Genomic DNA, 13,031 nt, shown 5'->3' with positions numbered 1-13,031 from the left:
TGCACATGATTTTCCCTGAGGTGCGATTTCTGTTCATCTGTGCGAACTGAGCGATGCGAATTTTTCGCTGACTGCGCGAAGCGGCAACTTAGCGTGAGTGCAGCAAACACAGCGTCAAAGCAGTGCAGGTTGCTAACGCTAAAAAAAAAAAAAAAAGGTTGCCCTAATTAAGGAAGTGGAGAAAGGAGGCCGGCTGAAATCGAGCATCACACAGGAATTTCGCATCTCTTTGTCTACGCTTTCGACGGTGCTAAAAAACAAGAAGGTTCTGCGCGGATTTCAGCAGAGATTGTGAGAAACGTTGTCAAAAGGTCATCAGGATTACAGGTAATGGGGCCACCCAAAATGATGAGAATTTTCCGGAGTACAAGCTGTGTGAGCAGGATGTGGTGGTGACTGGAGAAATCACAGACGCCGAAATCTTTCAAATGGCCCCTAACGTATGGGACGGCGGAGACGAGAAATTTGCCGTTCTTGCTTCAAAATAAGGTCGAGTGCAGCGGCGGGAAAGATCGGCTGAGGCGACAGGTCAAGCAGCTGGAGGACGCCTCCCCAGGCTCGAGTACGACCTCAAAGCACACAAGCATTAGGCGATTTCTCCCTGCTAAATAAAATGGCAGTGTGGCAAAACCCAGCGGTAAAAGTATCTTGTATGTTATTTTTCTCTCTTTTAAACCTGCACAAGAAGAAAAATTACAGATTGCCGCTGAAGAGCCGGTAAGTAAGAGCGATTTTTCTGAAAAGCTCTTATGTTTCTCGGAGATTAGCGCAAGTTTGCTTATCTCGAAAATCCTGTTATCTCAAAATTTTCTCTGGTTTATATCACTTAGAGTTAACAAGGTGTTACTGTATGAGATAAATTAAGCATTTTTCAGTTTACAGCAGTGTAGAAAAGTGACAAAGCAGTGTAGAAAATTGACAATGCAGAAAAGACAAACTTACAAAAAGATTCCTCTCACGCACAATAGACCACATTTTCTTCACCACTGCACTTCGGGGCATCTAAAAAAGTAAGAAAAAAGTGTAGTTTCTCATATATACATCAGCAATACCACATAGAAGCAACAAGCTAGAACTTTCCAGCATCTGTGATTTCAAACAAGTTGCAGGTTAAAATCCTTATGAAGACTATCATGAAAATAACCAATAAATCAGGTTCAACAAAGCCTGCCTTGGCTAAACAGGATGCCTTAGCTATCTCGAGCCAGAGATTTAAAACATGCAGACGCATTTTTTTTTTGGTGTGTGGTCTGCCTGATTGCTTGATTAAGCAAGATTAGCTAACCAACTTTTGAAGAAATGAGCTGGCAAAAAATTCCAAGAAAGGTGCAGATCAGTTTGCAAGTTGTCCAAATAGGCCATTTTAAACTTTTTATCTATAAAGTGCAAGTGCTTTTCTGCCTACAGATCACTTGTGAAATAAATAAGATGTACCAAGTGACATGCCCGCTTGCGTACCTATGGGTGCTGCAATTGCATCACTCCTAAACGTTTCCCATACAAATGACATTTATCTTTCGCAGAGGTTATAACTTCTCTTGCCGTTAGATTTCAACATCATCCATTACAAGTAGCCACTCACTTGTAATTAAGTACATTTTGTTGTAACTTTTAATACATAATTGTGTACTTTTTCAAAACTAATTCTTGGGTAATTCAATTGCATCCTTTTGCAATTGTTAAAACTGAAATTACAACCCATCTTTTATGGCAGTTCTCAAAAATATGTGACCACTCTGTATGGACCCCTTGTCCTGTCAGGCGGGAAGTCCCTACAGAGCTCTTTTTTCACCTTTTCCTTAGCCTCACCTGCTACGCCTTACCCGGGTGTTAGCAATAGCGAAGCAACGCTTCATAGAGGACATGGATATTACAGCATTAACGCACCTTACAACTATGAGCTGGTGCAGAAGTTGTTCCTACATTACAATACTGCCCTTCCCTTCAGTGCTTGCACTGCACTGAGAGAGTATTAAGTATAACAGCAGACCTTTTAATACGAAAATGCGAACCAGCGACAACTACTTCGAAAAACACTTTCTGCTGAGAGTAATGTGCAACACTACATCGCATACAAAAGAGCGGCAGAAAGGGGAAGATGAAGCTTGTGATGAAATAATCTGTAAACAAGGGTTGTGTGCTAGAGCAGACATTTCGACAAGCGGACTTGCCTTTCAAGAAACTTGAGGCCATGCCTATACTACTGAAAAGATTGAGAAGAGTTTGCAAATCTTGCAGATAAAACGGGAGATTCAGCAGGTATGTTTCTTATAGAGAAATGGATGAGTTCCCTTCGTGCTATCATCATGTGGACGACAAATTTTTAACCTTTCCCTAATCTCCCTCCACCATGTGGAATTCTTCAGAACCATTTTGCCAGTTTCCTGAGCTACATTTCCTGAACCAGGGAGAAATAGGGGCCAGAGATGGGGTCTTATTTTTTAACTTGCTTTTGCTCCCATTATTGTACAGGTAGTTTATTGAATTACCCCCATTTTACTTAATTGATGTATTACCCATAAATTACAGTCTTGAAAAAAGTACTCTACTAAATTATAAAATTATAAGAAAATGTACTTGATTACGAGTGAGTGGCTACTTGTGATGCATAATGTTGAAGTCTAGCAGCAAGAAAAGCGATAACCACTGTGAAAGATGAATATCATTTGTATGCAAAACGTTTAAAAGCAGCGCAATTACAGCACCCATAGGTATGCAAGCGAGCATGTCACTTGGTACATCTTATTTATTTTGCGGGGATCTAGGTTGCTTCCACAGCATGGAAACAACCTAGAAACTGTTCGCAGGTTGGTTCAACCAAAAGAAATGCACACACACACACACAACAAAATGATTTGCTTAAATCAAAAGGGCCCGGGTAAAAATCTGTTTTTCCGTAATTTCCTCACATAATAGGTGAACTTTTTCCAGAAAATCCGGCTTCAAGTTCAAGTCGCGCCTATTTCGGGGGGGGGGGGGGGGGGGAGGTAAGATTTCCAAAAATTTTGTTTTCAACTACAGCATAAACTGTTGATAACGTATACAACACCGAAGTCGCGAATATCCGCACTACAGCTGATACAACCTTCTTCATAGGCTACACTCGCGCAAAACAAGTAAAGCACGCAGTCTCGAGAGTACGAGAATCGAGGCATGCAATGCGGTGTGCATTCAAATTTTCAAAAAGAAACATCAAAAGACCCGCGTTGCCAATGAAATAAGCATGTAAAAAAAAAAAACTACGAAAAGTACATGCCATTGCGGAAATTTTCATATTACGTTTCAGGCCACCAAGTGTGCTGAATAGTAACAATCGTTCGATTTCATTTACATTACACTCCATATGCAAGACATTGCAATCGAATCGCAAACCACCATTGAAGTGTTACAAGCTTCGCCTGACATGTCGCCTTAGAGGACTACAAGAACGGAGTGCACACATGACTCCACTGGCGCTGTGGCACACGCGTGAGCCTTGTATCGAACAGAAGCTTGTAGTGACTCCAACACCTGAGCTACGCTCGTTTGCCCTAGTTAAATAAATAGTCTACAGCCACAAGCAGCTGTACAGACGTAACACCACCCAAAACCCCTTTCGTTCAAGTAGAGCCACCGTAAAGAGTTGCATTGATTTTGTACAAAGCCGCCAACTTGGATCGCCCACTACCGCCAATGATAAACACCAACAGAGATTAGACTAGCCTACAGCTCGGCATGTTGTCGCAGGAAGTTTGAGCACATGAAGATTGGGCATTAAGAAGATTGCCTTCAAGCACCCAAGAGCAGTGCATGTGTTACAATGTCCAAGTTGGTGGCCAGGAAATTAACGGCGACAAAAGTCCGCCTCGCTTGTGCAGGCCCGCATAGTGGCAGCAAAGGTGAGAACTCGTGGCGGAAAGCAGAAACGCTTTTAAATTTGTGGACAAGGTAGCAAATGAAATAACGACAACGCTTTTTCAGACAGGAAACTCCATGCGCACTTGATGAGGACACGGTCGCGCATTCATGTGAAATGCACGTGGCCGGCTAGCAGCCGCAGCTTCGCTGCCGCCATTGCAGAGGTTACTCCGACACCCTGGCAACCACCCTTCTTCCTCACTTGGTAAGCTTGCGGTCGTTTTAGATGTGAAGCAGCTTATGACAGAGTTCAGTGCTGTATGCTGCGTGACCAGTCTTTCTGCACGTGCGCCGACTCTCCCCTTCTGCTCACATGAGGAGGTGGTAGAGCGCTGCCTCTGCTTCGTTCCTTCTCACCCGTTTATCTCTCTGCCACAGCTGTGCACTCGTATGCTCACGTTCGCTTCGTTGCACTTTCCTAGTAGCACTGCATGTTCACTTTGCGGCACACACACAGTAATACACACAAATGGGAGGGGGGTAGCATATGCAGTATGCAACTTATACTCAACTCTACACACAAATGAAACATACAAATGGAAACAACCATTGAAAACAAGTGAACACCAGTGCTACTTTGCATCGCCACATCGTTCCCTTTAGTTGGAGATTGCGCATTTTTCTTTTTCCTTGCTTCAGTTGGCGTAAGAGGGCGTCCAGTAGCAACCGTGCAAATACGGTACAGAACTACTGATCATGGTCAAGTTTGGGGTGCGCCTATTTCGCGCGGATATAAAGAATCTGATTTCCCGCAACCAAACTGCCCATATTAGGAGAGAGTACTTATCATGTTAATAGATACGATAAATCTGAAGAATGCTCAGCATATTTTGTCAAGCCGCAAAATTGCTTTCGTAAGATTGTCTTACCTCCTCAGCCCCAACAACAGCAGCCAGTTCTGCAGACAGAGCACACTTCCGGGAATATGCATTTTCTGAAAATAGAATGAAAAATTAGGGCGTAAAATGCTTTCACACTCCTTAAGAAATCAGCTAGGTAAGCCTACTACACGAAGTCAGACACAAGCATATGGATCCAACAGACAAGCCAAGGAAGGCACGAGTGGCATCATTCATTGCTTTTAACACAGGTGTATAATTACGACATAACTAAAAATGAACTAAAGCATACGAAAAAGAGCCCTTTTCGTTGGTCAGTCACAAAACCACAACTTTTAAATTACGTATCCGAAGCTTTAACGATTGAGGTTGTTTCCCTATTTTCCCTTTCCTTTGACGGTGGTGCAGCCACAATCTAGCAGTGGGGGCATTTCTGTCCCCCAGAAACACCACACCCTGTCAGGAGGACCCACAACCCTGCAGCTAGCGTGCACTACTCCCAGCTGCCCAGCTCGTGGGAAAGGGCCTCTTTCTCAGCGAGGGAAACAGCCATCACTGGGAGAAAGAAAACCAGAGGTGAAGAAAACAGCTGAGCAGACAGGGAAACTCTCTCAGTACCAGCAGCCACCAACTCTTCATCTTGGGACCCTGCGAGCCGGCCGCCGACAAAAGACGTAAGCCTTACTTTTTGTTCTCTATGTTCTCTACACAGAGCAGACGATTCCTCTACACGATGTTTACGCGCCACTGCTAACATAGCAATAAAGTGTTGTTTTGTTGACCTAGCCTGTTGTATTATTCACTCAAACGCGTGTTAGCTGCGATGACTCGAGCTACGGGTAGGGGACGTTAATCGTGCATGGTGCGACTGTGTGCGGCTGAAACTAAAGCTAGGCTTCTGCACGAGCCATGCACAGAGCAGGCTCCTTGAAGCTTGGACACATAATTAAATATTTCAGTACTGCAATTTTATGTTATATGAAGCATAAGGGCTTGCATGCTTTCTCCACACTGTATTATTCAAACCTCGAAGCCCCTACAACGAGAAATGTTGGCTTAAAATGCAAGTGTCCTCAATCTCTGAATGCCTCAAGAAACTTGTGCAAAATAGCCATGTAACAACTAACTAAATATCGCAGTTGATGCATTTCCTCAATGAACACTCCTCCAAAATATATGCAATTTAACATGTTAAGCTACCATTATTCACACAGTTCCTAAGACATTTCCTGCTGAGACTTGAACTGGTATAGCGCATTATGCGAGGAAGAAACGGCTGAGCAGACCGACACAAGAGGACAGAGCGCTAACTTCCAACTGAGCTTTATTGTGAAACTGCATCAAATATGTAGACCGGCGCAAGCATACAAAACCACCCTAACGCAACGAGAAGATGTGAAACGCCGGTGGGAAATATCATGCACGTAGGGTAAAACTACGGGTCTTTTACGGTCGTTAGATTCCGGCTGAGCCTCGGAGTTGCAGCCTTTCTTTATCTGTTTTAATAGCTTTTCAGCTATAGATGTCAGTAGGATAGCTGGGTACCCAGCACTCAAAAGCCTTTCAGCTTGAGCTGCAAAGCTGCGCTGCATGACGTGATGACACGATTTCCTAAGAGGATTGATGAGAGAAAGATTTGTGATGCTGCGCTTAACTAACTTGGAATGGGAAGAGTCATAGGGTAAAAGGGGTTTCCACTGACATCTATAGCTGAAAAGCTATTAAAACAGATAAAGAAAGGCTGCAACTCCGAGGCTCAGCCGGAATCTAACGACCGTAAAAGACCCGTAGTTTTACCCTACGTATGATATTTCCCACCGGCTAAAAAAGATAAGGGAGAAATCCAGCGTCAAAGTGGTGTTTTCAGCGCCGGATAAGTTACAGCGGCTTTGCAAAGCAGTAAACCCTCTAAAATCACGTACCACTGGTTGCGCAACTAAGCACAAAACTCGGTTTGTGCCGTATGTAGCGGGAGTTGTTTACGCCATTCCATTCTCGTGTGGTATGTGGTATTTCGGCCAAACGGGGCGATGCCTTAATGAAAGGCTAAAAGAGCACCATTATAATGTTCACAAAGCAATCCAGGGCCACATTGGAATTCATTGCCGAGATTGTGGATGTACCCCCATGTTTGATCAATGCGAATCAATGAATCTGTGATATGTGACGGCGTGATGTTGTGTGTTATCTTCTCGTTGCGTTAGGGTGGTTTTGTATGCTTGCGCCGGTCTACATATTTGATGCAGTTTCACAATAAAGCTCAGTTGGAAGTTAGCGCTCTGTCCTCTTGTGTCGGTCTGCTCAGCCGTTTCTTCTTCCGCATAATGCGCTATACCAGTTCAAGTACGACGAACCAACTCGCCCAATCTTCGGCACTCGTGGATTTCCTGCTGAGAGTTGTAGAATATGTCATCACGTATGTCGGCCCTCCCTGCTTTTTCTTTTTTTTTTTCTCTCTTTCTCATAATGTGAGCGTAGAAATAAGCAATAACAAAAATAACAGAAGAATGCACTACATTAGTTACATAGGACAGTGAGGGGGCCACTATGTAAGAGTTCTTGAACATCCTGGGAGCCTCCCAATACAATGTAAGGTTTTGATATCATCTAATCCTTGCTCTAAGCACATGCCCACACTGTCACAGTGCCTTATCTGATGAAAGGCAGAAGCTGTGGCAGATCACCACATGTCAACAAAAAAAATCTAAATTCAATTCTTCGATTTTAAACAAAAACTTTAAGCCGGCAGACTATATTTTAATGTTATATCGGTTTATCATATTATAAAATTCAGCACCAATAAACTATTTAGGACCTCTACCGCTTTTGTAGTGACCGAGTTTAGTTGTACCAGCCTATGCTCTCCAATGAAAATTACCACAGCTTTGCCTCGTAACCCTTATACCTCATTAAACAAACCGGTCAGTACGCCGATTGGTTTGTGCGCCGGCTGCAACTTTCAGTGATGGAAGCAACATTTTGCTTTTTGGAGCAGATTCTAGAGCAGAAAACATGGTGCTTTGGAGCAGCCTTAAGTGTCTTCGGAGCAGAAAAAAATGCTTTAGCTTAAGGTTGCTATTGCTGTTTTCGGAGCAAATGTATGTTCCTAACGACTCCTGAAGTCTAAAAAATCACTTAAGCATCTAATAAATATTTATATTTATTATTAAACATGCCATATGTTAGTATGCAGCTAATATACAAGCAGTATAGTTGGCGTAAATCATGGGCAAAGCGGGAGGTTTAAAGGGGTCCTGAAACATTTTTGGAGTAACCATGTAATTAATTCACTGGAAAAGCGTATTACCTCACAAATTTAATGCGGCAAAAATTTCAAGAGTCCGTCCAGTACGAGCGCAGTTACAAAGATTTGTTACACGCAGCAATCACATTCTCTCTTTGGAGCAGTTTGGAGCAATTGGAGCAGCACTTCCATCATTGAACTTTCCTCACAGATGGCACTTCACGACGGAGCTCTTGCTACTGGTGGACGCTCTCGATCTGGTGGACAGAATCAAGAGCCTTTTATAGTATGAGGTCTGTGTCGAGCTGTAACCTAGCAGATAGTAGCTTGTCTTTGATCCCAACCACAAAGTCGTCATGCACAAACTCTTCTCGAAAATCACTACTCCAATTTTTCGAAAGCGTGCGGAGCACAGTGACGGGATGTTTGGTCGAGTCACCATCTTGATGTGCTCTGGTTTTAAATTTGGCCAGTTCAAAAATTATGTTGCGTCGTGGCATATACAGTCGACTCCCGGTAATTCGAAGTCGCTTAATTGGAAGTTTCGGTTAATTAGAAATGAGCAAGTGGTCCCATCAGTTTTGCATGCAATCGTATAGAAAAAAATGCTCGATAATTCGAAGTTAAAAACCCATAATATTGGTTAATTAGAAGTTTTTTCAATCGACAGTCTCGTCGCGACCGTAATTTTACAGTAAAATGGGAGAACTTTTCATATGCCAAAACATCTGCCGGACCGCGCTGGTGTCTTCGCCATCACTACTGTCCGCAGCGCCACAGATCTTGAAGCGGCAATCTTTTTAACGCTGGCGAATCGCATCGGCGGCATCGACTGACTCTTTAGTTGACTTTTGCCGGGACTCGAGTGTGTCACCGCGTCACCCGCGCGCTGGGTTGATCCCACACGTGTTTCCGCGCTTCTGATTTTGAGTGTTGTGGTGCTGACGTACGTTTGATAATGGCAACTCGTGGCCCTTACCGAACGCTAGACCTAGCGGCGAAAGTCGAAGTCATGAAGGAAGTTGACCAGGGAGGCACCGCCAAACAAGACATTGCAAGAAAGTACGGCATTAAGCCTAACACGCTGTAGACTTTCATAAAGAATAAGCGCTCAATATTGGATGCGTTTGAAAGTGAAAAATTCAAGACATCGCGGAAGCGGATGCGCACCGGTGCCTACCCCGAGTTGGAAGAAGCACTGCTGATTTGGATCAGAGAGGCACGAAACAACAAACTTCCTCTCAGTGGTGAAGTCGTCACGGCAAAAGCATCATCGCTTGCTGAAATGTTGGGCATCAACGACTTCGCTGCTTCGGATGGGTGGCTTACGCGTTTCAAACATCACCACGACTTGATTTTTAAAAGCGTGTGTGGGGAGAAGGCGTCAGTCGATGAGGAAACGTGCCTGACATGGAAAGCGGGCAAGCTTCGCGAGTACCTCGAAGAATACCAGCCGGCAGACATTTTTAATGCAGACGAGACTGCGCTTTTTTATCGGCTGCTACCGGACAAGACCCTGACATTTAAAGACGACTGTTCTGGAGGCAAAAGAAGCAAAGAGAGAGTGTCAGCGCTAGTCGCGGCGAACATGACTGGCACAGAACGGTGTCGCCTGCTTGTGATCAAGAAGGCTGCCAAGCCTAGGTGCTTTAAAGGCGTGAAGACGCTTCCTGTGGATTATGCCTCGAACAGAAAGGCGTGGATGACATCCGATATATTTAAGGACTGGATCACCAAACTCGAGTGCAAGTTCGCGCAATCAAGCCGTAAGGTGTTGTTCCTTGTGGACCAATGTAGTGCCCACATGAACGTACCTGCCTTGAGTGCCATCCGTCTTGTGTACCTGCCTGCAAACACGACGTTCGTGTTGCAGCCCATGGACCAGGGCATAATAAAAAATGTGAAGGTATTGTATAGGCAGCATCTCGTCGAGCGCATGCTTTTGTGCATGGACAACTCGTCGCAATACGAGGTGAGTTTGCTTGGTGCCATCAACATGCTAGCGCGAGCTTGGACCCGCGTGAAAGAAGAAACCATCGCCAATTGTTTCCGGGCCTGTGGTTTCATGGAAAACTCGGGGGATGCTTCTCCTTGTGCGCCAGTGGAAGTGCAAACAAATGAGCTCGACGACGGTAGCTTTCGCACCGCTCTCGGCGACGTCCGTTTTGACGAGTATGTCGCTGTGGACAGCAACGTCAAAACATGCGGTTCACTAACGTGCAGCGAAATCGTGCAGATGGTTCGGCCCCATGACTGCATTCCTGAAAATGACGATGACGACGACATCGGAAATGAGCCACCACGGAGGGCTGCCGATGTAGCTGCGGGTCTTGCTCTTGCGCAGCGGTTTTTTGTTGGAGAACACAACGCGGAAGAAGCACTTCGACACGTGTATTCCTTACAAAACTTGCTAGCCGCAGCCAGATTCGGCAAGCAGAAGAAGATGACAGACTATTTTTCCTAAAAACTGTCGCGCTTTTAAACTAATAAAAGTGCCGTTTTTAGTGCTTTTTGTTTAATTCGAAGTCCGTTTAATTCGAAGTTTTTTGCGGTTCCCATGAACTTCGTATTAACGGGAGTCGACTGTAATACATGTTAAACTGCTCCACAACTTCGTTGAATTTCTTGGAGTTATCTTCGGATAAAGCGAAGGCCCTCAAATTTCCTTGCCTTGCTCACCCATGATGTAGAGTAGCACATCTACTTGATGCTGCTCTAGCTTCACGCACAAGCCTGTATAGGGTGAAGCACTGTTTACACTTTGGACACTCGTTCAGTGACGAAAAGTTGAAGGCATCTGGAGGTTGACTAACGAATGACACCACGGCCTCCGCATGTTAGAAGATTGCTCTACTTAAGTTCCGAAATATGTGTGTAAGGAGCCTTTCACCAGTGCTTTCTTGCCTGCAGCATCCTTTAAAAAAAAATAATGGCTAGAAGCCGATGTCCACTAGTAGCAATTGTTCTTCCGACATCATGTTAAAGTTGTCAGGGACGAGCGAAGACAACAGTAGGCCGAGTTACGTGGACACACGCTTATTCAAAATACGTTTTAGCCCAGGAGCCAAGCCACGTGCCATGCTCACACGCTGTCATGAGCTTCACTTGGCTTTGCCTAGATGACAGCATCTAACACAACAAGGTGCAAGAGTTATGAAGGGGCCCTCTAACACTATTCAAGCGCCCCTTTTTACCTGTGGGTAGCATAGACTGAAGGACAGAAAGGCTAATGCAGCAAGGACAGTAGCAATAAGGACATGCAGTCCCCAAAGTTGTTTAGCCTAGAAAATTGAAAATAAAAAAAACCAACTGATCCACTCAGCTCTGTCTTCACAGGGTCACATGATCCCATTTCCTTCACCACTGCAACTGACAGGCACCGCCAACAGAACGAGCTGAAAGCTCTCACATAGGGGAAGCTTGCACAGCTTTGTTGCCTATTCCATCTAGCAAGCGATCACACTATTACCATAGTAGCGAAGAATGTGGTGCAGCATTCTCAGAACAGCAAGAGTGCGACAATAACAATGCACTGAGGTGCTAAACATTTGCCAACTGTAACATTCACGAGTGCACAACACATGCACAGCGAAGCTGCTCAGGAAAGTACACAGTCATGAATAAAACGAGCCCATTTTTTTTTTCCAGACGGCCACAAGCTTTCTTAAAAAGCAAGCGGCACCTCTACCATGTAAAAAAGTAATGCAGCTCTTTTTTTTTTCTATCTGTTCTCGTTAAATTGAAAAGTACAAAAAACAACACCAACTCCTCAAACTTGCAGTCTAGAACTCAAAAGGGAGATACATATATTTGCACCACTTTAACAACCATCAAGAGTGTACCACACATGCAAAACGAGGCAGCTCACATATGTACACAAGCAATAAGAAAGGAGAAGCAAACAAAGCTTTTGTGTGAACATGTGACCAGCACAGGCAAAAAGCCAGAGCTGAAGTTGTCACCAGTGCCCCTATTGCATTTTGCAATCATACTTATCGTTTCTACTACGACTGCACTCTACGGAAAAGACCACAAAGGACAAACAAAACCCAATTCTTATCTCTTTTTTGATACAATGCCACAATCAGTCTAACATTACCTTTATCCAATGATAGGTCTGCGCTATCTATAGTCATTTTGGCCTGCAGTAGTTGTGAGCACCACTATGCTTTGATGCAGTTACCACTGATGTATAACGACTTCCTATGCACGGTCAAAACTTTAAATCTTTTAATATGCTTTGATCTATGCTCAAATTATAACCAGCTTTCAGTCTACACAACCCACTAATATAAGAGGTGCTTCAAAAGCGTTTGAGGATTCCTTTTTTATGCAAATAGCAACACGACTTTGCAGCTCACTCTAATGTTATACAGCTACATTTGTGACAATTTTAGTCAAGAAGAAGAAAAAATCTACAGCGGCGGCATTGGGCAACTCTACATCTGCCACATGAGCTGCAGTCTGTTCCAATGAGAGTGGTCTTTCATTTCCATTTTGTGCTTGGCCCATCCAAGTTGCTGCAAGCACGGCGAAGCAGCGATGCTTTCTAACAAAGGCAAGAGAGAAAAAATACTGCCTTGAATGAGCAACATGCAACTCACTAGCCTGTGTGCCAACTTCACCACAGATTTAGCCTGCTACAATGCACACGAGTGTACAATGCATAAGGCCAATGTCTTTCACACCTTGTGCTGTGATGTTGCGGCAGTCGACTCCCAATAATTTGAGTAGCTTAATTGGAATTTTAGGTTATTTAGAATTTAACAAGTGGTCCTATCAATTTTGCATGCACGCCTATAGAGAAAAATGCTGTGCTCAATAATTCAAAGTTAAAAACCCATAATGCTGGTTAATTAGAAGGTATTTTTTCGTCAAGAGCTTGGAGGCGACTAATTTTTCCATTGAATGGACAAATTTTTATGTGCCAAGACCACCACAGACAGTTGTCAGATTGCGCTGTTGTAGCCATTGGCTAGCAGTGCCATCGTTCACGAAGCGGTCATCTTCAACGCCAGGCATCACATCGGCTAACTAGGTCTTGAGTTGTG

The 13,031-nt window shown here is 44.1% G+C and overlaps 1 protein-coding gene across 1 annotated transcript in view; it reads right to left on the bottom strand.

Moving 5' to 3' along the window:
• Non2 (upstream activation factor subunit spp27 homolog Non2) overlaps positions 1-13,031 on the bottom strand; it is a 78,698-nt gene that overhangs the window by 32,333 nt on the left and 33,334 nt on the right. The window contains exons 6-7 of the mRNA XM_037426954.2: positions 4,767-4,831; positions 943-1,002 (exon numbers count right to left, since the gene is read on the bottom strand). Of these exons, the coding sequence (XP_037282851.1) occupies positions 943-1,002; positions 4,767-4,831 (125 nt within the window). The remainder of the gene's footprint in view (positions 1-942; positions 1,003-4,766; positions 4,832-13,031) is intronic.

Source organism: Rhipicephalus microplus, chromosome X, assembly GCF_043290135.1.
Source record: "Rhipicephalus microplus isolate Deutch F79 chromosome X, USDA_Rmic, whole genome shotgun sequence".
In the NCBI taxonomy this organism is placed as follows: Eukaryota; Metazoa; Arthropoda; class Arachnida; order Ixodida; family Ixodidae; genus Rhipicephalus; species Rhipicephalus microplus.
The sequence above is the reverse complement of the archived record's forward strand: the minus strand, read 5'-3'. Positions and strand labels throughout refer to the sequence as shown.